At 59.0% G+C, this 23,548-nt stretch overlaps 2 protein-coding genes across 2 annotated transcripts in view; one reads left to right on the forward strand and one right to left on the reverse strand.

Moving 5' to 3' along the window:
• NSG1 (neuronal vesicle trafficking associated 1) overlaps positions 1 to 10,896 on the forward strand; it is a 22,731-nt gene extending 11,835 nt beyond the window's left edge. The window contains exons 4-5 of the mRNA XM_080650977.1: positions 5,574 to 5,684; positions 9,551 to 10,896. Of these exons, the coding sequence (XP_080507103.1) occupies positions 5,574 to 5,684; positions 9,551 to 9,751 (312 nt within the window). The 3' untranslated portion in view covers positions 9,752 to 10,896. The remainder of the gene's footprint in view (positions 1 to 5,573; positions 5,685 to 9,550) is intronic.
• Positions 10,661 to 23,548, reverse strand: part of STX18 (syntaxin 18) — a 90,808-nt gene continuing 77,920 nt past the window's right edge. The window contains exons 6-11 of the mRNA XM_080650960.1: positions 18,482 to 18,591; positions 16,145 to 16,233; positions 15,290 to 15,348; positions 14,447 to 14,516; positions 12,494 to 12,574; positions 10,661 to 11,931 (exon numbers count right to left, since the gene is read on the reverse strand). Of these exons, the coding sequence (XP_080507086.1) occupies positions 11,836 to 11,931; positions 12,494 to 12,574; positions 14,447 to 14,516; positions 15,290 to 15,348; positions 16,145 to 16,233; positions 18,482 to 18,591 (505 nt within the window). The 3' untranslated portion in view covers positions 10,661 to 11,835. The remainder of the gene's footprint in view (positions 11,932 to 12,493; positions 12,575 to 14,446; positions 14,517 to 15,289; positions 15,349 to 16,144; positions 16,234 to 18,481; positions 18,592 to 23,548) is intronic.

A 23,548-nucleotide genomic window follows, 5' to 3' on the forward strand; every position in this document is an offset into this window, starting at 1 on the left:
CTGCCCCGGTGCCATGCCGGGGGACCTCAGGCTGCACCCCCTGCCCCAGTGCTGGGCCAGGGGACCTGAGGCTGCACCCCCTGCCCAGCGGGGCTTGACAAGGGTGGGACCGGCCGGTCTGGAGCTAGCCCAATGGGGGTGGGGGCCGTCTGGGTCTGGGTCTCGTGTGATTTTGAGGCGCATGTGGGTGGGTGGGGACTTGACTCTGGGTCCCTTGGTACACCCCAGACTCTGACAGGAGGAGGATTTTCATATACATTTTACTAATTTTCTTTCATCTCTGACACCTCTATTATAGAGAAAGGGCCAATAGCAATATTAAAATATTTCCTCTAATTAATCCCCGTTTAATGTGCACAGATTTCGTGCACCGGGCCACTGGTTTATTTATGTTTGTTGTTGCGTGTGCTTTGGGTGTCATGTCTAAGGCACCAAATCCAAGGCCGTGAAGATTTAATTCTTAGGTTTTTTCCTAAGAGTTTTATGGCTTTAGCTTTCAGATTCAGGATCTTTTTTTTTTTTTTTTTAAATATATTTTATTGATTTTTTACAGAGAGGAAGGGAGAGGGATAGAGAGCTAGAAACATCGATGAGAGAGAAACATCGATCAGCTGCCTCCTGCACACCTCCTACTGGGATGTGCCTGCAACCAAGGTACATGCCCTTGACTGGAATCGAACCTGGGACCTTTCAGTCCGCAGGGCTGATGCTCTATCCACTGAGCCAAACCGGTTTTGGCCAGGATCTTTTTTACTCCGTTGTGAGTCACTCTCCATGTGTGGCGGGAGGGTAGGGTGCAGTTTCATTCTTCTGCAGGAAGATGCCCGCTGTCCCCCACACCATCTGTGGAGGAGGCTTGCTTAGCCCCATCGGATGGGCTGGGCCCCCGAACTGAAGATCATTGGACCAAGGACACGCGTGTATTTTGAATCCTTGCCCGAGGGTTGACTTTTGTGAGGGTGAGGAAGGGCTCAGTACAACTGGTTTTCTTCGCATGTCTAGTCCCAGGTAGAGTGCCTCCGGCGTGGAGAGCAGGCTTCTGGTGGCCGACAATGCGACTGGCACACTTCCCCCGGGCCCGGCACCGCGGGCAGTTTAAAGCTGTGGGTTCGAGCCCACCCTGACCACCTCAGCTTTATCACAGCTGCAAAGACCCTAATTCCAAATAAAGGCAGTCACAGGTACCTGGGTTAGGGCTTCTGTGGTTCGGGGGAAACAATTCTCCGACACGTGCTGTCCAGCCTGTCATTCTCCTGATACACGTGTAAGAGCGCGAGGCGTTCCCCTCGTGGACGTGAGGTGCACGGGCGTCCTGCTGTCACTCACCTGGCAGGTGGCAGGTGATGGAGTCGGGATCCAGTGCTGAGCCCTGGGGCTCCTTCTGCAGAGGCCTGTGGCCCTCTCCTCGGACCACGGTAGCCACAGGGGAGTCCACGCCCTCCTCTTCCCACCGCGAGCTTCCTAGGCCCCAGGGTTTGCAGAGTGAGGGGGGAGCCAGGGCACCGGCTGCAGGGAAGGGCTGTGCCCGCCGCTGCCTCCTGCTGCCTCCGGGATTTATTTCCTTGCCCTTCTCCCTCGCCTGTTCTGGGGACTGTCCCACTCTCACTTCTCGGCTCCGTGAGCTCCTGGGCCATGAGGCCCGGGACTTAGTGTGGTGACCGTGCACAGTGTGTGCACAAACTGAACCTTCCCTGGCACCCCTGACGCTGACAGAGGCCCAGGATCCCGGATAGAAGGCCCAGGCTGGGCTCCACGAGGAGAGGCCCAGGAAGTGGTTCCTGACAGCCCGCGGGGAGAGCTGGGATGATTTTTATTATCTTAAAAAGATTTTTATTGCTTTCAGAGGGAGAAGGCGGGGCGGGGGGAGAGGTAGAGAGAGAGAGAAACATCAATGATGAGAGAGAATCATGGATCGGCTGCCTCCTGCACACCCCACACTGGGGACCGAGGCTACAACCCGGGCCTGTGCCCTGCCCGGGAATCGAACTGCGACCTGGTTCATAGGTCGATGCTCAACCACTGAGCCACGCCGGCCCGGCAAGCTCGGGTTATTTTTAAACCTAAGCAGATGGGGTGCCCCGAACTGAACCCTGACGAGGGTCCCAAGTTCCCGGGACAGGTTTAAGGATGCCCCCCCCACACACACACTGTGCAGTGGTCACCACGCTAAGTCCAGTTAACATCCGTCACCTCCCTTTCTTTTCTTGTGATGAGAACTTTGAAGACCTACTCTCCCAGCGACTTTCAAACACACGTACGGTGCTGTCACCATGTCCCCATCTGCACGTCACATCCCCGGGACGCGCGCCGGTTTCCCCCCACAAAGCACAGGTTCCTGTGGAACCGTCTGTGAGCTGGAATGGCCTAGAGCAGAGGCGATTACTATGAACTTACATGGACAATTGTTGAGCGTTTCCACGACCCCAAATTCAGTGCACACGCAGTGTCTTTATTTGGTTCATGGCGCTTGCAATGCCTGATCACATTCAGTTTTATGCTGAACGTAACACCCTGACGAGCGTGGGCTTTCTGAGAGCTTAGACACATCTTGCTAACAGATGCACCGAGTACACGGAGATGAAGCCAGCTGCTCAGACAGCTCACAGCCCGAGGGCTGGATGCTGCGACGCTGGCGTGGCTCTGGAGAAGGAGCTCGCTGGCCCTCTTGCTGCGCGGGGGAGGGAGTGGGCCTGCGTCCTGGCTCGCTGCAAAACGAACACAGTGCTTTTTCTGCTTTTCACCTTTGCTCACGGAAGTGAGAACCCTCTTCCGATCGCTTGCCGTTAGTGAAGACAGGCACGGACACAGGTCTTTGGTAACAGCCGAGTGGTGTGACCTGGACTTTCAGAACGTATGGGAACACCTGTAACCAGAAGTTTGTACCTTCGACCCCACTTACTTGTATTCTGCGACTTAACTGCATTGTTGTCGAATTCTAACAGTGATTTGGTGGCGGCTTTAGGGTTTTCTGTGTATAATAGCATGTCATCTGCAAATAGCTCTACTTCTTCCTTCCCAATGTGGATGCCTTTACTTCTTTTTCTTGCCCAGTTGCTCTGGCTGGGACTTCCAACACTGTGTTGACTAAGAGGGCAAGAGTGGGCCTCTTGTCTTGTTCCTGCCCTTAGAGGGAAAGCGCTTAGCTTCTCACTGTGGGTCATGATGTCAGCTGTGGGCACGTCAGACGACCTTTATTATTATCTGGAGGTATGCGTCCTCCCTACCCCCTTGGTTGAGTTGTTATCATAAATGTATGTTGACTTGTCCGATGTTTTTCCTGCATCCTTTGAGGTGACCGTTCCATTTCACCCTCCGTTGTGTTAATGTGCTCCGTCAGTGATCGGCTTGTGGGGGTTGAGCCATCCTTGCCTTCCTGGAACGCATCCTGCTTCATCGTGATGCATGATTGGTGCACTGTGTTGTTGGATTCAGTTTGCTAAGGTTTTGTTGAGATTGTATTCTCACGGGGCTTAACCTGTCGTGTGCCATGGACCTTTTTGTAACAGTGCACCCAAAATATAAAGCGTTACGCAGGAGATACTTATAATGCAGCTCTCCCGACAGAGCCCGGGTGAGGCAGCCCTGCTGCTGTCGTCTGTGGGGACCCCCGGAAGCTGCCTCGTGGCCCCGAGGGCTGTAGCAGTGGCTGGGTCCCGGCAGGGAAGATTCGGAAGATTCGGGAGTGAGTGTGGGGAGGGGACTCGTGTGGGATGGGTGGTGGGCTTGGGGGATGCTGTGTGGCCGACACTGAGAGCCCAGCTCTGCACCTCCCAGCGTGAGCGCGGGAAAGACAGGTGACAGCTGCAGTGCAAGAGCAAACGCCTCCTTCCTCCTTCCTCCTTCCTCCTTCCTCCTCCTCCTCCTCCTCCTCCTCCTCTCTCCTCCTCCCTCCTCCTCCTCCTCCTCCTCCTCCTCTTCCTCCTCCTCTTCCTCCTCCCTCCTCCTCCTCCTCCTCCTCCTCCTCTTCCTCCTCCTCTTCCTCCTCCCTCCTCCTCCTCCTCCTCCTCCTCCTCTTCCTCCTCCTCTTCCTCCTCCTCCTCCTCCTCCTCCTCTCCTCTCCCCTCCTCCTCCTCCTCCTCCTCCTCTTCCTCCTCCTCTTCCTCCTCCCTCCTCCTCCTCCTCCTCCTCCTCCTCCTCCTCCTCCTCCTCCCCATCCACCGGCCCAGGTGCTGGCCGCGGCGGTCCAGGTGCTGGCCTCAGAGGTGTGCATTGGGCCCTCGGCCCTCCCGCCAGTCTGGGAGCTGGGTCCTCTCCCAGCCATTGGCAGGCAGGAGCCCCAGCCCAGAGGAGCTGAGCAACCAGGCGGAGCCCAGCTGCAGGGGCCGAGTTTCTGCCTCGCCCCTCCCGCCCCTCTGAGCTCCTGGCCTGCAGGGTCCTGCTCTTGTTGGAAAGCCCTGAAGGAACCTGCTTGCTGCTCCCTCTGGGACTACAGGCCCCTGGGGCCACTGCCCCTCCCATTTCTGGACAACTTGACCTCCTTTGTCACCCAGCCTTACCCTCCGGCTCCCTCTGCAGCCTCTCTGGGCTGCCCGGGGCCAGGGGGCTGTGTCCCTGCCCCCAGAAGTGGATGGCACTTCCCCTGACCCAGCCCCGGCTCCATCCTGTCAGTCTCCCAGGGCCAGGGCCAGGCACAGGGTTTATATGCAGTAGAGTCTGGGTCCTCAGGGTGGGTCACAGCCTGACTGTGAGCAGCTGCCAGGCCCAGGTAGGGTCCCGTTGTCCCCCAGGCCCCACGTCCCCCCAGCGGGGGCAGGACCTTCCACCTCTGTGCTCTGCCACACGCCATTGTGCATTTATTTGCAAACGTTAGCTGAGCATATACTATGTGCCGGCTGGGCACGCGGCCTGCAGCGGGGATGGAAGCCGTGTCCTTGCTCTGGAGACTGCCCTCTGTGGTGGGGACAGACGCTGACCGAGCAGGCAGGAAGGACAATGTGGAGGGCAGAGGGGTGGGGGCCCGGGGCTGCCTCCTGCTCGCTGCTCCTGCTCAAGGGCGCAGCCGGCGGCCAGGCCTCAGGAGACGTTTGAAGACAGCTGATGAGCTGGTGGCTGCTGCGTCACCTGGTGATGGCGGCAGTCAGACGGGCAACCATCCATCACATGTCTGAGTGTCCATGAGGCTTAATCATATTTGTGCCCGCAGCTCTCACGGAAGGGCCTGGAATACTAAAAACAGCTAATTTATAAAATGAAGGTGACATATGGGTCTGGTGCAAACGAAAGTGGTTTGAAAAGTTGTTCAGTGAAGAGTGATTCTGCTGACCTCCTGAGCCGAGACAGTCTTTGCACATGCTGGTGTGAGTGTGTCTGTGTGCGTGAGACTGTGCATGTGTGTGTGTGTGTGACTGTGTCTGTGCCTGTGACTCTGTCTCTCTGCCTACGTGTGTGCATGAGACTGTGTGTGTGTGTGTGTGTGTGTGACTGTGTCTGTGCCTGTGACTCTGTCTCTCTGCCTACGTGTGTTCATGAGACTGTGTGTGTGTGTGTGCATGTGTGTGTGTGTATGAGAGACACCCATTGTGCATCTGCCTGCCTGCCCGGCCCGGCCGCCCTGATGCCCGCCCTGCCCGCAGGTCTCCGTGCTGGTCTTCATCGCCCTGGCCTTCCTCACCTGCGTCGTCTTCCTGGTCGTCTACAAGGTGTACAAGTACGAGCGCCTCTGCCCCGACGGCTTCATCCTCAAGGTAAAGCCGCACCCGCCTGGGGACCCGGCACCCGTCTCACTCGCAGGTCCCTGGGGAAGTCCTGGGGGGAGGCCCTGCTGGGGTGGGGGCAGGGCGGGCGGGACCTGGGGGAGGCCTCGGAAAGGGGAGGGCCCGCTGAGGGCGTGGGGAGGCTGAGGCCCAGAGAGGGGGGCTGCCCATGGCCACGGGGATGTGGGAGTAGGGCTGGCCCACAAGGGGCTCCGACTGCGTCCCCTGTCCGCCTGCTGCGTTGTGGCCCACGCTCGTGGGCGCTCACGGTGCTGGTGTGGTGCCTCCTTCCACAACGCCGGATGCCACACACACACACACACACACACACACACACACACACACACGGTCACTTGGGTCTGGGCGTCGCGAACATGAGGGATGCAGGGCCCTCGCCCAGGTAGCAGACCGGCTGGACCACATTCCTGGCCCCGTCCCGTTCCTGGCCCCGCCCGCTGTGCGCTGTGCGGCACTGTCCATACTGGGGACTCCATAGGGCTCCCACAGGCCCTTCCCCCACTGCCACTGGTCCCTGCCTGCCTGCCTGCCTGCCTGCCTGGGCTGGGGTGGCTGCTGTCCCCGGTGCTGAACACAGCAGGAGCCCCTGGGGGAGGAGCCTGCAAGGCCCCCTGACTCCCGAGAAACTGAAGGCAGTTGTACACTGAGTTACGGGGGTGTAAGCACCGGAAAACGTAAAAACAAAGCAGTATGGGGCGCGGCTTCTAGAAGGGGGGTCACCTTTGAGCAAGGCTTGTAGGAGGCTGGGGAGGGAGCCGTGCCGGGAGCCGGGGAAGCGCCTCCAGGCAGGGCGTGGGGGAAGCCCTGTCCACACCCTGGGCCGGGGCTCAGAAGCCTCCGTGGTTTAAAGCAGGGGTGGGGACCGTAGCTGGTTTGGCTCAGTGGACAGAGCTGCGGCCTGGTGACTGAAGGGTCCCAGTTTCGATTCCAGTCAAGGGCACATGCCCGGGTTGTGGTCTTGATCCCCAGTGTGGGGCGAGCAGGAGGCAGCCGATCGGTGATTCTCTTTCACTGATATTTCTCTCTCCCTCGCCCTTAGTCTCTGAAATCAATAAAAACATATTTTTTTTTTTAAAAAAAGCAAGGGTGGGGAACATCGACTCGCAGGCCATATAAGGCCCGCAAAATGGTTTGGTCTGGCCCTGCCAAGGCATTAGGGTGAGTTAATTAAATGATCAAATACAGCAGGCTGGTTTTAAGTTGATTTTGTAAGGCCTTGGAAGAAAAAGGTTCCCCACCCTGGTTTAAAGGCAGTTGTGAGGAGGGGGAAGGCTGGCCTGACCCACGAGCTGGTGAGCAGACCCTGCAGGCTGAACCGGTGGTTGGGGGAGCAGCAGCCCACACAGGTGACGGCAGGGCGTGCTGGGGCCAGACTGGGGTGCCAGACAGAGGTCCCTGGAGGAGGGGAAGTGATGGGTGGTCCTCGGTGGCCTGGGAGGCTGCCAGTTGGAAGCCAGAGACAGGAGGCAGCAAAGGGGCCAGGGGGCTGCTGCTGTGGACCAGGAGGAGGTGAGGGTCTGGACTGGCCATGTGCTGGGCACAGAGGAGAGACTCGCGTGACATGGGCCTGGACGGAACCTGGAGGCAGGGGGAGGGCAGGAGGTGGCACCTGGTCAGAGCTGGGGACTCGGAGGGGCAGAGATTTCACAGGAGCCATGGCCTAGGGGACCCCATGCACAGAGGACAGCCCGTCCCCAGCCAGACAGACGGCTCACAGAGAGGACGGCAGCCCCACCAGGGGCATCTGGGTCTCCTTTCTGCTCCTGCTCCCTTGGGCTGGGACACTCCCTGCGGGGAGGGGCAGACTCCTGCATGGCATCGTCTACTGGGTGCCGCCCGGTGATGCTGGCGCACAGCCAGCCCTGGGCATGTGGCGGCAGCCCTGAGGGATTGTTCTGCAGCTTTCTCGGGACTGGCATCTTCCGCTGGCATCTCATGGGGAGGTCCCTTCCTGGAGAACGAGGCGGGGGGGGGGGCGGCGGGAGCTGCTGGTCCGAACCTCATGCCCTGGTCAAGCTGGAGAGGAGGGGTGAGTGGGAGAAAGGCCCCTCTGCCCCTTTCTGCATGTTTGAGCGCAGCCTTCCCGGGGCCTTTGCCCCAGATCTCCGAGGGCTGCCAGACACCGTGGGGGAGCTGGACACCCCACTTACCACAGGACGCAGGGTAGACGGTCGTGGTGCCCCCGGCCACGCCCTGAGGCCATCCGTATGTTCAGCATCTATTTCCGGAGTGTGGTCTGGAGTGTGGTCTCCGTGTGGTGCTGGGAGTACCGTGTGGGCACGTCAGCCTGGGCCCCACCCTCACAGCAGCAGCAAATACCAACAGCTTGGGAACTACCACGTGTTAGGACGTGGAGAAATCAGGTGACCCCAGAGCCTGGGCCCCCTCTTCCCTGCGTCAGAGACAACAGGGACATGGCCCAGCCCCACAGGTTTACTTCTGGGCACGCCTGTCGGCTCTGCCCGTGGCCACACGAGCTCTCTCTTGGTGGAACTTGCGTGTGCGGAAGACTTGATAGTGGGGACGCACGTGTGCAGGGCTGCTGGGAACACGCTTCCTTGGGTGGCCTCACTGGTCCAGGCCCAGGCTGCCTGCCAGCATTTTCTTCTAGCCGCCCTGTGGTGTGGGCTGCACCCTACGTGGCTGCTGGTCCCACCCTGGGCGTGTGGCGGCCCCTCTCGCTGCTCAGCGGTGTTGCCCGCCTCAGGTGGTCTCATGGGTCCTTGTGCAGGGAGCGGCAGGTGGACAGAGGGAGGAGGTGGCAGTGCAGGCTGGGCACCGCCAGAGTCCGCCGCCCCCCGCCCGCCCCCCCCCCCCCCCCCCCCCCCCCCGGCGGCCAGGGCACGTGCTGCACTTCCCGGAGCCCCGTGTGGCCGGGGTCAGGATGCACGGATGGGGGAAGGGCTTCACTCAAGGTGCGCCTGTGGCTCTCTATCTGTCCTGTCCACTGTAGACCGTGGCCTTGCCCTGGCTTCTTCCCTGAGCTGCGGTGCACTGACCTCAGTCCTCGCAGCACCCTGGGAGGTGTGACTCAGCCCATGTTAAAGGGGAGGGAGCAGAGGCTCAGAGCGTGGCCTCGGAAAACGCGCAGGCCCGTCTCCAGAGCTGGCTTCTCCCAGCCCCCAGCCCCCAGGCCCCAGGCCCCAGGCCGGGCGATGAACACACTGCCTTTGCCAGTTTCTCGGGAAGTAGCTGCTCACGGAGGAGCCCGATCTCCCGCAAAATGTCCAGAGAGTGACATTTCACACGAAACCTGCCCTGGCCTGAGGCCTGTGGGGACCGAGCCTCTTCCTTGTCAGGGAGTTTGTGTGTCCTGAGGACCTCGGTGACGTCCTGCTGTGCTGTGGACGGAGGTCACACTCCCCCTGCCCAGCAGGCCCTGCAGGTGTGGCCTCACCCTCGGACCCTCACCTGGGCTCCCAGTGCTCTCCCTTCGGTCCGGTCCCTTTCCTCCTCACTCTCGCTCTCACCACACCTCCCCCCTCCCCTTTCCGGCCTCAGAGGTCTCCTTTGCTTGTAAGCTCCGCCCCCTCCCCCCCCCCCCCCCCCCGCACCCCACAGGCTGCTGAGAGCCAGCTGTTCGAATGCTATTCCTGGTGGGCGTGTCAAAAGTTTTGTTGTTTTCCAGATTTAAAATGTGACAACTAGCTAAGACCTTCCGTGAAGTGGGAGGGCCCGTCTCCCTGGTGACACACACCCCGGGGCCCACGCACCTCTCGGTCCTGCCTGTTAGGTCAGCTGTCATATGGTGGCTCAGGGCTGCGCGTCCAGGGCAGGAGCCCATGGGAGGCACACCCTGGCCCCGGTGTCCACGCGGCTCAGCGCCTCTTGTCTTGCAGAACACCCAGTGCATCCCCAACGGCCTGGCGGCCTACTACGCGGAGCAGGACCCGCACTCCCCGGACAAGTTCTACGCGGTGGTGAACCACTACAACCTGGCCAAGCAGAGCATCACCCGCTCCGTGTCGCCCTGGATGTCCGTGCTGTCGGAGGAGAAGCTGTCGGAGCAGGAGACGGAGGCCGCGGAGAAGGCAGCCTAGCGGGTGGGCAGCTTCTCACGGGGGCCGCCTGAAGGCAGCGGAGGGACATGTCATTAAATATAACTACCGATAATTTAGAGGTTACTCATTATGGTGCAACCGCTTCCGTCTGCTAATGCTGCTTTGCAAATACAACTTGCTGCAGCCCACCCCCGGGCATCCCTGGTCCGTGCCACGCTGCCTGGAGTGCTGGCGCCACTTCCCACGGGAGGAACCTTCACGTGGCTACTGCGCTGCGATCTATTGGATGCGGGCAAAAAACACACTCACACTGGACATGCGAGGGGTTTGGGTTTCAGACAAATAATGTGTTTGCGGAATTCTTTTTTTGTTAATCCTCACCTGAGGATATGCTTTTTAAATTGATTTTTAGAGTGAGAGAGAGAAGCATCGACGTGAGGCAGAAACGTGGCTCAGTGTCCCCTAGTACTCGCCCTAACAGGAATCAAACCCTGGCGCACAGGACGACGCTCCAGCCAGCTGAGCCACCTGACCAGGGCTGGCAGTGTTTCTTTAGACACCTTGCCGTTTCTGGACCCAATGCCCCAGCCACATCTAGAGTGCGCCCCTGCTTTGCTCAGAGCAAGCTGTGCTCCCGCCCCCGTCAGACGGCACCAGTGGGGAGCCGTGCAGAGGAGGACGTGGGCCACCAGGTCACTGTCAGGCCAGTTTTGCTTGAGTGCCTGTCGCTGAGTCAGTGTGTGGGGGGAGGGACGCGGGAACGGGTGACCAGGGCCTGGGCTGCAGAGCGCCCTGTCCCTGTAGTAGTCCTCGTCGTGACGTGTTGAACAGGAACACAGCCCACTGGTCCCTTGTTCACGTCTGTCATGAAAACTGTGCACCAACGGCCCTATTAGCAAGGTGGTTTTCAACAAGCAGCTGGGTGGGAAAAGTGAAAGTGTCGCTGCTGGAGGCCGGGGCACTTTATTTTGTGAAACATGTAATCCTTCGATGTGGAGCAGGCAGAAAAGGCGGGGGCGGGGCTGGGCGGCACCTCGCAAGTCCAGTTATGACATTTCAACTCACAACCTTTGTAAGAATATTGTTTCAGCCCGAATCTTGACATTAAAGTATATGTTTATAAAATTGCCAGGTAGATAAGTAAGTGTGTAAGACGATTAAATAGAACAGACATTCAGACATTCCTTCCGTGTTACTTGAATGTGTTGTTTCTGGTGGACGTGTCACAGGTGCCGTTTTTAGTGGATCGGAAATAAATGACCGTGAGACCTGCTGCGAGCACATGACTTCCTGAAGCGCGCTCTGACGCAGACGATGCTTTCTCCCCAAGCGTGTCCGGAAACACTGCCCGGATAGGGACCGCACCCGCAGGGCAGTGGGCGCGTGCTGTCTTGCGGCTGCAGAGCTGTGGGGGTGCACGCGCTTGCGCACACAGTGATGACCCGGGGCAAAGGGCTCCCACACCTGCTGTCTGCAGGCAAGTTCACGGGGCCGAGGCAGCGCAGCTGCAGTTTCGAGTACACAGACTTTATTGGCTGTAGTTCGTTTACACAGAGAACGTGAGGGTCCCCGAGACTGCCCAGCAGACTGTCTGCACAGCACGCGTTTCACAGGCCCAGGGCCGGGCTGTCCACACCGAGGTGGCCCCGGGCCCCCGGACGCCGTGCAGACGGGGCTCCAGTCCGTGCTTGCCATCACACCCCGGGTCCCATCACGTCTCCTAGAGCGTCGATGCACAGAGCAGCAGGCCCGGCCTCTGGGGCCCTTCCCTTCTCTGAACAAAAGCTCCTTGGCCCCAGCGGCAGGAAGTCAGGCCAGGAGGCAGGCCGTGCCTCCTCTGAGCCCCGAGATGCTGGTGGAGCGGGACCCGTGGTGCCCTCCGGGCGCGGCCCCTCCACAGCTGCCTCCGTCAGACAGGATAACCACCCCTCCCCTTTCTCCACCTGCCCGTGTTCACTGTTTGCTCGTTCAGCTCCTAAGTGGGCTTAAAACTCCCGGTTGGTTTGTGTCCCTTTAGTGGAGCGTGTGTGTCTCAGCGCCGCCCGCCGTGGTCCAACCTGGCCAGGACGGCCCACAGGCCCACGGGGAGGCCAGGCCTGCGCCTGCCGGAGCCGGGACCGGGACTAGCTGTCGTACCAGTCGAGGAAGAGCAGGGAGAAGGAGCACATCACCAGGAAGAAGAGCACCCACACGCGGAAGCCTGCGTTGTTCTTGATGGCCTGGGGACGGAGACGGGCGTTTCCTGGGGCCCGGGCGCAGGGACCGCATCCCTCCTCCCCACCCCCTGACTGCGCTGTCCATCCTATGCTTACCCTGAACAGACGGCTAATTATGAAGCAAAACCAAAGGCCGGCCCTTCCCTCCCTGGTCGCCATCACCCGGAGGTCCTGCAAGACCTCCTGGGGACCCGCCCCCCGGAGACGGCCCCCCTGAGCCAAGGCTGAGACTGAAGGCACGGACTCAGGGCACCACGCTTCTGGCTGGTCCCAGCAATGGATGGTGTGGCCTCGGAGCCGTCTATGCAGCTCAAACCCCAGCCGCACTCAAGTGACAAGGTCCCTCCACAGTCGGCTGTGGGGCCTCCAAACAGCGCCCGGGCTCGCCCCTCGGTGGAGGTCTGACAGGTTTCTCCGGGAGCACCCACCTCTGGTCCAGGGAGCGGGTCAGACCCTTGTGGGAGCACCCACGCTCCTCTGGGTAGCAGGTCAGACAGCCCTGCCAGGGAGGCTAATGCTACTGCCCAACCATGTGCCTATCAGACTGGGGCCCTGGAGCACCCACCTCTCTGATGTCCTCGTTGCCCTCCTTGATGTTCTCAGTGGCCCCCACGACCAGCTGGTGGATGCTGTCAATCTCTGCTTCCTGGAAGGAGAGGGCGGATGAGCACTCCCCCCGCCTGCCCCCCCCCACCCCGCCCCAGCCCGTCAGTACAGACAGCAGCGGCCGCTCACGAAGGGTGGTTTACACACACGAACCCGTGCACCCTCACAGCACCCCTGCGGTACAGACAGGGAACTCCCGGCTCAGAGAACTTTAGTAAGTTGCCCGAAGTCACACAGCCACCCAGTGCAGGACAGGACTGGGCCCCAGAGCTTGTACCCTGCCCAACCTCCTCTGCCTCCTCTCCCGCCCACGGCCAGGGGAGCAGGTAAGAGGGGCTCACGGAGCGGCCCCCATGCCGGGTGCCCCCGGTCTCACTCTTGGGAAGTGCGGAGAAGCAGCCTCAGATGCACGTGCTCTCAGCCACGCGCTGGCTTCACGCACACGCACCGTCCCACCTGTGGCTCAGAGGCTCAAACTTAACATCACAGTGGGGTGCAGGGTGTCTGCAAAACTCCACCCCAACACTTGGGGCGCTTCAGAAAGGCGGGCCTGGGCTTCCCGGGGAGCCCCTGGCCCAGGAGCGCCCGGCACGGCACAGCCAGGCACAGCCGGGGGCTTGGGGCCGGGAGGGCCGCCTTCCTTTAGGGGTGGGGAAGAGTGTGAGAGTGAATGTGTGTGAGCATATGTACAGTGTGTATGTGTGTGAGAGTGTGTGTACAGTGTGTATGTGAGTTTATGTGTAAAGAGCATGTGTGAAGTGAGTGTGTGTACAGTGTGTGTGTGAAGCGTGAGAGTGTGAAGTGGGAGGGAGGAAGGGAGGGACTGTCCAGAGCGTGGGTTTGGGGAGCCTGATGGGGGGCGCCGTGCTGTGGGGGAAGCAGCCTCCAGCCACCTGACCCAGCAGTGAGTGGGACACAGGACACTGGGCGCTGCCCGCTGCTGTCACCCTCTTAGAGAGCCAGGAAGTGGGAGTTTGAGAGAATCAACGTGAGCAACTGGGCAACACAGGCGAAAACCCCCAGACAGACCTGACTTTCCTCAGGTCTAGAAACCCGAGAAGCTGGGGGAGGCACTGCCTTTAAACCAGGGGTGGGCAAACTTTTTGACTCGAGGGCCACAATGGGTTCTTAAACTGGACCGGAGGGCCGGAACAAAAGCACGGATGGAGTGTTTGTGTGAACTGATATAAATTCAAAGTAAAGGAGCGGAGGGGAGAGCAAGAGAACCCTCCGCTCTTCCGGCTCCGAGGGCCGGATAGAACAGCCGAACGGGCCGGATCCAGCCCGCGGGCCATAGTTTGCCCACGGCTGCTTTAAACCCTTGCACACACTGTGGAGGCTCCAATAAGGGCAAGTGCAGCAGGTCGGGAAGGCTTGGCCAGCTGCAGGCTGGAAGCTGTCAGAGCTGCAGGCAGACACGGCACGGAAACCACTGACGAGAACCCCAGCTCCCGGAGGACCGCGCAGCTGAGGGGCCCGGCCGGCACCTGGAGGGCCGGCACCTGGAGGGCCGGGTGCCCTGTGTCACTGCTGGTTAAAAGGCTACCACCCATCGGCCGGAGCCGGCTGGATGCTTTCCGCAGGTGATCGCTGACCTTACAGCGCGGCCACTCCGTTTTCTAGATGGGAGAGCCATACTCGGAGGGGCTGCCCTGCCGGCTGAGGGCCTGCGGGGCCGAGATCACGCACCTCCCTCCCGGTCTCCGTGGCACGGGCCTGGGCCAGCTGGGGTCCACCTGGAAAGCTGCCCCCACAAAGGCCGCCTGGAGACCGAGAGGCTGTGGCCAGGAGCTCCGCCGCAAAGGCAGCCTCAGCAGCACCTGGCCGCGCGCACAGCCCCAGACAGACCCCTTCGGAGGTGCCCCGGAGCTCAGGACCTTCCTCTCATCCCCTAAAACAGCGGTTTTCTTACCTGCTGTAGAACCTTTTCTGTGAATATCTCTTGGAGTCTGGAAATTTCAACCACTTTCCCTTCAATCTGCCTTCATTTAAAAAAGAGATCACAGATGAACTACTAGTACTTGGTAATCGTCACAGGAAGGCCACACATTTCTAAAGAAATCCCTTTTAAGTGAAGATGTGTGAGAGGGAGGGGGACACTGTCACTGGTGAGAGAGGAGGGGTCACCACGCCAGGCTGGGGAAGGGGTGGGCAGTTCCCCTGAATGTCTCCAGCCCAGTGGGGTGCTGATCCCATGTGCCCGCCTCTGGGCCAGAGGGAGGGGCCAGGAGCATGTGGCTGCACCCAGTTACGAACAGCAAAGCCTGTCAGGCCTGCGCCTCGACTGTGCCCAGTGACACATGGAGGGAGTCAGAGAAAACGTGAGGATGCTGAGAACCCCTTCCTCTCAGTGGGCCAGGGGAGGGTGTATTTACCTTGGCCACTCCCTGCGGGAAGAGGAACCCCCTCTGGCCCGTCTGAGGGCACCCTACCTGGGGTGGCGCCTTCCCCATGTCAGGGGCAGCAGGGTGGGCTGGATGGACAGGGCCCTGGAGGTAACGCTGCCCCAGCAGAAGCAGTGACAGGGGCAGAGGTGCGAGGCTGTGGGCAGCAAGCGGGGCTCCAGCCCTGGCGAAGCAGAGATGTTCCTGGCTCCTCCCAGACCAGCTGAGGGGCAGGAGGGGACTTGGGGGAAGCGCAGGTGGAGCTGGTGGAGCTGTCTGGGAGGAAGGACTGGGAGGCCCTCAGGAAGTGGAGCAAGGTCCCGGTTCTGGAGTGGTCACGAGGCCACGAGCCGGCAGGACTGCACACATACCTCACTTCGTCAAACAGGCTGTTCATTTCACCGATGAGGCGCTGATTTTCTTGTTCAAACTGCAAGGAAACGAACACATTAACCATGAAGTCATTCTCAAGCCTCAAAGGCGATGCAGCCAAAGGCACGTGCCTGCCGGACCTGCACAAAAGCCTCGGTTCCTGATGCCGCCTGGGGAACAGCACCCCTGGGCGCAGGGGACAGGACTGGGGAGGTCTGCCAGGGGCCAGCGCCTGTCTGGACAGCGGCCCGCACTGCAGGGCGGCCAGTCAGGCTGTGGTTGAAAACCACAGACCTGCCTCCCCAGCTGAGCGAGGGCAGCCACTCAGTGAGGCCTGGCGGGCGCAGGCGATCGGGGAAAGGCGGCGCTGCCGACAGCACCCACGACACCAGGTCTCAGGATGGCTTCCCAGCACTTCCTCTGGGAACCCGCCCAGAGCTGGCAAACCGGCAGCTAGAGGACAGGTAACCGAAAGCTGTTACTCCTGGCCTCGTTCAGTCGTTACTATGCTTTCTTCACGTTACCACAGCACCAACGATTCACACAATTAAGAGGCACCAGAGCACCGACTACAAAAGACCATTTAGTCCCAAGACATTTTCCTGCTGCTGAAAAGACAGCTAACATCAGTGCAGTTATTCCACGGCAACTTCCCCTTTCAGTATGCGACTGCAAATTTAAAGTCCACGAAAAGCATACTAAGAACTGGGAAATCTAGCGGACAAGTTGTGTCTAAACTAACTATAACTTTTAAAACTTGGTGTACGGGGCAAGGGCGTGTAGGATGACTTCCTCCTGAATAAAAGCCTCGCTAACGGGAGGAAACCGAGCGCGTAGGCAAAGAACAGCATTACCATCTGTATTTCCTCCGGGGACAGCTCATCTTCGCCTTTGCCGTCTCCCCAGCTTCCCAACTCGGGCTGCGCTTCGGCTGGAACCTTTTCTGTTAAAAGGATTAAAAACAAATAGAAGACAAATGTCCGTTTTCCAACAGGCGGCTTAGGACGCAGACATGAAACCGGGGACGGAGCAGTCTCCCATGCGTCCATCTTCAGTTACCTGCCGGCCACCAGGCAGGCCCGGCAGCCCGGCTCCTGGACGGTGTTTAGACCCGTGTGTGCGTGTGCACGTGTGTTGGTGTGTGCGTGTGTGTGTAGGGGGTGGAGGGGACCTATACACAGTTTCAGTACTGCCCTGATTTCAGTGATGGTTGTGAGCCAAAGGACCTTCTTCCGGACCGGCCTTCCCACGCTATTTCACTTCAAAACACACCCCGCCCTGTGCTTTTCGAAGGCTGCAAAATGTATGGGCATTTTCATTGTGAAAGAATCATCTATCCACATAGCATACAGGAACAGACCACCCCTCCTCCCGTTCCTCCCCCAGCAGGAACCCGTTAAGCTTTGATGTAGCCCCATAAACTTTAGCTAGGCACATTCACGAACAGGTACCAATTCCCTGCCTCCCCCACCCCGGAACGAGGGCATACTTCTGTGTGTGCTGGTTTGTTTCACTGAAAGAGCGCAGTGACCACACACTGCTCTACAACTTGCTTTCCATACGTAACATGTACCTCGCAGCCTCCTGGCAGGGCCACACAGATCTGCCGCATCCTTTAAATCGCTGCGCAGGGTCCCACTGCGAGGACCCGGCTCCTATGTCACCACCGCTCCCCTCCCGACCACTTCGCTGCTGCTTCTCACTGGGATGACGCGCCGTGTGCCGGTCCGCACGCACAGGCTGGCGGACTCAGCGCGGACCTGGGCGTGGGTGCTGGAGAACTGTGTCCTCCACGAAGCACCGAGCACAGGCTCCTAGGCAGGGCTGCCTGCCCAGGGCCGGGTCCGAGGACCGTGCAATTCACACGGGCGGACGTGAGATGGGGAGAGGACGGAAGGGACCACTCCTCCTTGCTGGAGACCACGATGGGGTCTCTGTTTCCAGAGGTGACTGGTGTCAGTGGTGCCTCTGAGGGCTGCCAAGTACTCAAAGGCTGATCTCCGCCCTCAAGATGGACAGAGGCAGAGCTTCTGCTCTGAGACCGATCAGGCCAAGGAGCACCGGGATACACAAAGCAGAGAAGCCGACTGGGCAGACCATGCGCACAGGGTGGGGTATTCGGGTTACATCATCACAAAAAAACACGCTGCCTGCGACTCTGTGCAAGGTTTAAAATAATGGCTGTGTGGCTGTTTTTGCCAGACTGTTATCATATCGATAAAAGACACATTTATATGTAATTGTATATAACATACAAGTAAAGTATCTACATAATCTATACATAAAAGGCATCTGTAGAAGACAGGCTGAAAGCAGCGTTGGAAACGGATGTGTGTTTTCTGAGATGATCTCTTCGGGTAAGAATACCTGTCATTTCCCTCATCCCACATGTCCCCAGAGCCTGCGGTCCCCTGTTGACCTCATTACCATATCCATGTCAAGCTTTTACTTCTGTACTTTTAAGGATAAGAACACAAAATTAGGAACACAGAAGCCAGCGAGAGCCAGCGAGAGCCAGCTCTGAGCTGGACTGGTCAGCGTGTTCAGGAAGCCGCTGCTCAGAGCATCAGCCAGTGCTCTGCCAGGCCGCCAGCACCGCCCAACGCCAGCCGACAGGCCAGACTCCCGGCCCCACCCCTTTCCGACCTGACTCCCGCCCTCCACCCGTCGAGGGCCTCGCTGGCCCACAGAGCTTTCTTCACTCTGAGTACTAGTCATGGGTTCCCTCTGCCCTAGCAAACAGGGCAGCGCCTCAAAACCGCGGCTTCCCCCACCCCTTGCGCTGCTCCACCCCGAGGCTGGAGGTCAGCTCCACGCAGGCCACTGCTGACAGTGCCCAAGGGCACGGGAGCAGCACACAGCACCCCTTCCTGTGACTGACATGCCAGCCCCTGGAGAGGAGATCTCGATGTCTCCTCCTCGTGGAGCCCAGTCCCGCCCTGGGGACAGCAGTGCCAGCCTTCCTCCTGGGCCCCGCCAGCTCCCGGGGCTGGGAGCCCTCCCACCTCCCCCCGAGCGAGCGAGCGAGCGAGCGGCCGTGAGATCCGCTGTGACAGGGAAAGGCTGCCGCTCCCGCTCCCGCTGCTCCAGGGAACGTCAGCAGCAGGCCTGTCGGCTGCGCGCCTGCTCTTCGGCTTTGTGTTTGCCCACAGGTCACCGGAGACGCAAGCACGACTGAATCGGGCTGCTACCTGCATGTTCCTCAGCGACAGGCTTCTCTCCGGCCGGCGAGGGGTCCAGGGAAACGTCCTCAGAGCCGGGCTCCCTTGTCTTTGCGGCTGCTTCTGGCTCCAGCTTGGATCTGAAAGGAACCGCAGCACAGCATTCGCTTACGCAACAGAATTCCACCTCGGCAGCTGGCGCGAGTCACACGGCCCGGCATGCTCGTTCTGTGCCCCTCCTGAGAGCGGAGCTCCTGCCTCTGGGCCAAGGACCACCTGACGCCCTCTAGGGGGCCCTTATTCCAAGGCCCTGCTCACGGTCTGCAGGGTGCGGGCAGGGGAGGGGGCAGTCAGCCAGGGGAGGGTGCGGGCAGAGGAGGGGGCGGTCAGCATGTGCTGGAGCAAAGAACGCAGGAACCCGCCCCCCATACTGACACCACACGCAACACGTGGGCAGCAAGGCTGCCTCTTCCACTTCAACAAGTGCAGCAATGCGGTGTCGCTGAACACACCGCACACGCACGTCTGTTACATGACACATACAAGCAACGTCGTATAGTAACTTGAATGTAAAGGTAATCTTTGAATGTCCGCTGGATGGACCAACCTGTCTCAGGAACCGCACCGGCCTTGCCCCGGCTCCCCCCACGGCTGTGCTGTGTTCCACCTGCCAGGCTCAGCTCAGTCTCACCCGCTCAGAGGCCTTCTCCCACTTTCCTACCCAAAAAGGCCCCTGTCCACGACCCGGCACCTGCCCCTGCTCATGGCCCTTCTCGCTCCAACCCGCGTTCTCTGAGAGCAGGGGTGGGGCTCTAAGTCCTGTTGCTGTGCATCCAGATCCCGATGAGGGCCTGGCATTCAGCGTTTAATAAATACACGTTGGATGAGTAGACACTTTATAGCTGTCAGTAAAAGGCCAGTAACAGAAACAATTTTGGTTGTGAAACCCTGAGCCTTGTGGTCGCTTTAAGGAACCACACAGCACTATGGCAATCAGAGGCAGATCGCGACACAGATCTGGGATCAAGCCCACAGCAGCAGGCAGAGGCCGCACAAAGCAGCCGTGTAAACACCCGGAGGGCGGATTGGGTGCGGCTGATGTTTACCGAGGCTTACTGTGTGCTGAGCATTCTCTAAGCCAGGGGTGGGCAAACTTTTTGACTCGAGGGCCACAATGGGTTCTTAAACTGGACCGGAGGGCCGGAACAAAAGCATGGATGGAGTGTTTGTGTGAACTAATATAAATTCAAAGTAAAGGAGCGGAGGGGAGAGCAAGAGAACCCTCCGCTCTTTCGGCTCCGTGGGCCGGATAGAACAGCTGAACGGGCCGGATCCGGCCCGCGGGCCGTAGTTTGCCCACGGCTGCTCTAAGCCCTTCACGTGGATAAGTGTAACCACCCATCCCCAGGAGGCAGGCACTAGTGCTAATGACCTTTCTGCAGGGGGAAACAGAGGTCTGAGGACGTTAGGAGACCTGTCCCGCCGCCACAGGGAGCAAGTGGCTAAGCTGGGAGGTGACCTCAGGAACCTGGCCCCGGAGGAGGCCGTGCCCCTCCCCTACCCTCCCCCGGGAGCGGTGACAATATCCATCCTAAGAAGAGCGCGTGGGCTGGGGCAGATTTAGGTGCAATGGTCATCTCTGGAAAGTGCAATCTGCTATTCTAAGTATCGCAAACATGCAGAGATATAGTTACAGGATATTCACCACAACACTGCTTATAGTAACAAAAGAAATGACTTAGATATTCGTGGAAAAGCGCCTGGTTTAGAGTTAGAAGATATAATAAAAGAGAAACTCCATTTGCAATGCCAAAACAAATGATAGAAAACTAGCAATAAAATATTTAAAACACCCAAAAAACCCTGCAGCATAAACTAACTACTTAACAAAAAATTCAAAACCCATATGTGAAAAACTAAAAGATGTTCTTAAGAGATACAAAATACACTGTAACCGGTGAGAAAACAGACGTTCTTGGGTAGAACAAAGAAACACCATAAAGATGCTAGCTCCCCCTGAGCTGCAGACGCACTGTGACCCCCCTGCGGGCAGAGAAGGCTGTGATGAGCCCATTGGAGCACGCGGAGGGTCAGGAGCACCGTGCACCAACACGGACCTCCGGCTCATGCTGTGCGTGTCGGGGAAGAGAACCCATTGGAGCATGCGGAGGGTCAGGAGCACCGTGCACCAACACGGACCTCCGGCTCATGCTGTGCGTGTCGGGGAAGAGAACTGGCTTCCCATGAAAAACCTGGCTGCCGATCACGTATCACTCAGAGCTGTTGCAAAGACTAAAGAAAACAGTAGCTAAAAAATGCCGCATGCCAAACGTAAGTGCTTCACAAATTCTTACCACTGAACCGCTCTAACACATGTGAGGTGGCATACTGGTTTTATGCATTTTGCTGCGAAACAGTCACACAGAAAGTCTGCTGCGGGTCAAGGGCCATCGGAAGCGAGAGGCCCACCTGACGCCTTCACCTGTGAGCATCTTGGTGCTTCCTAACACAAGAGCGCTCTTGGGTACCCAACCCGAAGACTCCCATCAACACCAGGGTTGGGACGGCTCTTCAGTCCTCTGTTCCATGACCTGGAGACATAGCACCGTGCCTGTTACTCAGTAAGACAGCCTCGCTCTGAGTGTGCCGGGCCATTCCTGTGGCTGGTTCAGGCTCTGCATCGCTGGCATTAACATAGTGCTATTCCATTCACATTCTTCCCCTCGCATCCTGCCAGGCTGTGCGTGATCTCACTGTGACCGCCTGACGAAGGGGTGCCTGCCAGGCTTCCCCCCCACGTAAGGCCACCTTTCCCCCTTTGTAATGAAGAGGACGGGGGAGGGACGCTTTGACTCTATGTCATTATCAACTTCAAACTTTCGATTTGTCCATTCACTCCTTCCTGTCAGGGTGGGCGCCTGGGGTCCTACGTAACTCGGTGGGTTACAATCAATCGGCTGCCACCATGGATGCTGACGCTCTAAATGTCCCGTGTGGCCAGGAGAAGCCCCTTCAAATGGCTGGTGTCCTTCTCGCACGCCCCCGCCACTCTGAGCCCTCCCGTGCTCTCTGGCTCATCTTATACTCAGCCTGCCCCCGAGTCAGCCACCGCTCCCGGGCCCGGGTCCTGGAAGCTGAGAGCCATGGAACAGCCAGGATCGGAGCGCTGCCCACGCTATTGCCACTGGGGTCACTGTCCCGGCCCCCCAGCTGCAGCGCTAGAAACGTACGCACGCACCTGCATACCTGTGCGCACACACACACACACACACACGTAAAACCATATTTATTTCTACATCTACCCGTGTACACTGCAAGCCGTGAGCCCACACCAGTCTTCCATTCTAACCCAGCACCCAGGGTTCCTGCTGGCTTTGCGCCTTTCGAGTCTCCGGGCGTGAGAAACCTGACTTCCACGGTCCTCATTCAGTGCTTACACCTGGTCAACCCCTCTGAGTGTAACCGGCCGCGCCTCCACCGCCACCCTCCCCACGCAGGGGCTCCTCACCTTGCTCCCACTCTGACCTGCTCTGGGAGCCCCCCTCTCGGGACACCCTCACCCTGCCCCACTCCACCGGCCAGGCGGCACTGTTCACAGGGCGACGCATAACTGACTTTTACACAAAGGGCCCCCTCTGCCTGGCAGGCTGCGTCCAGAGGGCGCCACGGCCAGTCTCCATCTGAAAATGAACCAAGGCTGCAGTGCGGCAGGCAGGCAGGCTCAGACCAAGTTCAGTGCCTGCTCCGAAGTGACAGAAACACATCTGATTATACACAGAATGCCTACTGAAACACTCAGGGAAGCTGCAGATTATCTAGTGGAGGCAGCCTGAAAAAGGCCATTTACAAAGTTGTCGGAAAGGCCAGTTCATGCCCGTGACTTATTTAAGCTAATTTCTCTGACGGGAGGCGGAGCCATCGGCATTTCCCACCGGGCCCACGCCTGTCTCTAAGGCCCCTGAGAAACCTTGTGATTCTAGTTACCATTTTAAAGGAACAGGACATAGAAAAGAGGATGAGAAATGGGTTTTTCAGTTTTGAAACAAGAAAATACGTGGGAGAAGTTCCTTGGAAACCTAATAAATAAAGCCCTAGGCAAATCGTAGAGAAAAGTAACTCATATACCGGGCGCGGCACTTCTTTCCTGCCCCCGGGAAAGGCTCTGGGTAGGACGAAGGCATGGCTGACGTGCAATAAGATGGCATGATCATTTCGAAAGTGGCTCTCACACTGAGGTGCCCTCCCAGCCACAAGCCCTGAGCACTCCTAGGAGCAGGGAGCCTCGCGCTACCCTAACCAGCCCCCGGCCCCGCAGCCGTCCCCTCACTGCGCAGGTGTTGAATCCTGCGTGTGAGAAGGCTTTCAGGCCGGAGTGCTCAGCGTGGAGCACTGACCGGACCAGACCAATGAGCTGTCACTGCTCTGCTGCGAGACTGCACAGCGATGAAGAGTAAGCGCTGGAAACATGACGGCAAGCTGACACGGACAGCTAATCGCGGCTCATCTCCAGCTCAGGGTCATCCACTCCTGGGGTGGGTGCCCTGCGGTGTAAGCTGTGAGCGCACCCCGTGCAGTGGACACAACTCGGTCCACGGTGACCAAACAGAACAAGCAACGAAAGCGCCCTTCGCCCCGGAGCCTGTCTCCCAGGCGGGCGCACTTCTGTGAGGGCCAGCAGCACCTGCTGAGCGAGGGAGGAACGGGCGAGGAGGGGGAGGACCGTCGTGAGGGCCACAGGTACCTCCTCAGGGCCTTGTGCCCAAAGTAACTGGCACAGGACAGATATCTGGCAGCAGGCAAGGCTGTACTTCCCGTCCAAATGAGAACAACTCCCATCTGACTGACTAATTTGAGAAAACGTCCACTGAGAAGGCAGCAGCAAAGCCTCTTCTTGCTTTACTTGGGGTGCTGTTAAGGCTCAGTGCCAGGCCGCCTAGCACAAGGCAGCAGAGCCTGGCATCTCTCCCTCTGGGGGGGTGGGGGTGAGAGCCGGTGACCACGCTGTCTCGATGGTAAATCGCTCATCACCAGGGGCCGCCCTCTCCGCCCAGACTGGCCTGGTGCACTGCCCGACCGCGCTTTCCCTCATCACTCCCC

Source organism: Plecotus auritus, assembly GCF_963455305.1.
Source record: "Plecotus auritus genome assembly, chromosome: 1".
NCBI classification, from domain to species: domain Eukaryota; kingdom Metazoa; phylum Chordata; class Mammalia; order Chiroptera; family Vespertilionidae; genus Plecotus; species Plecotus auritus.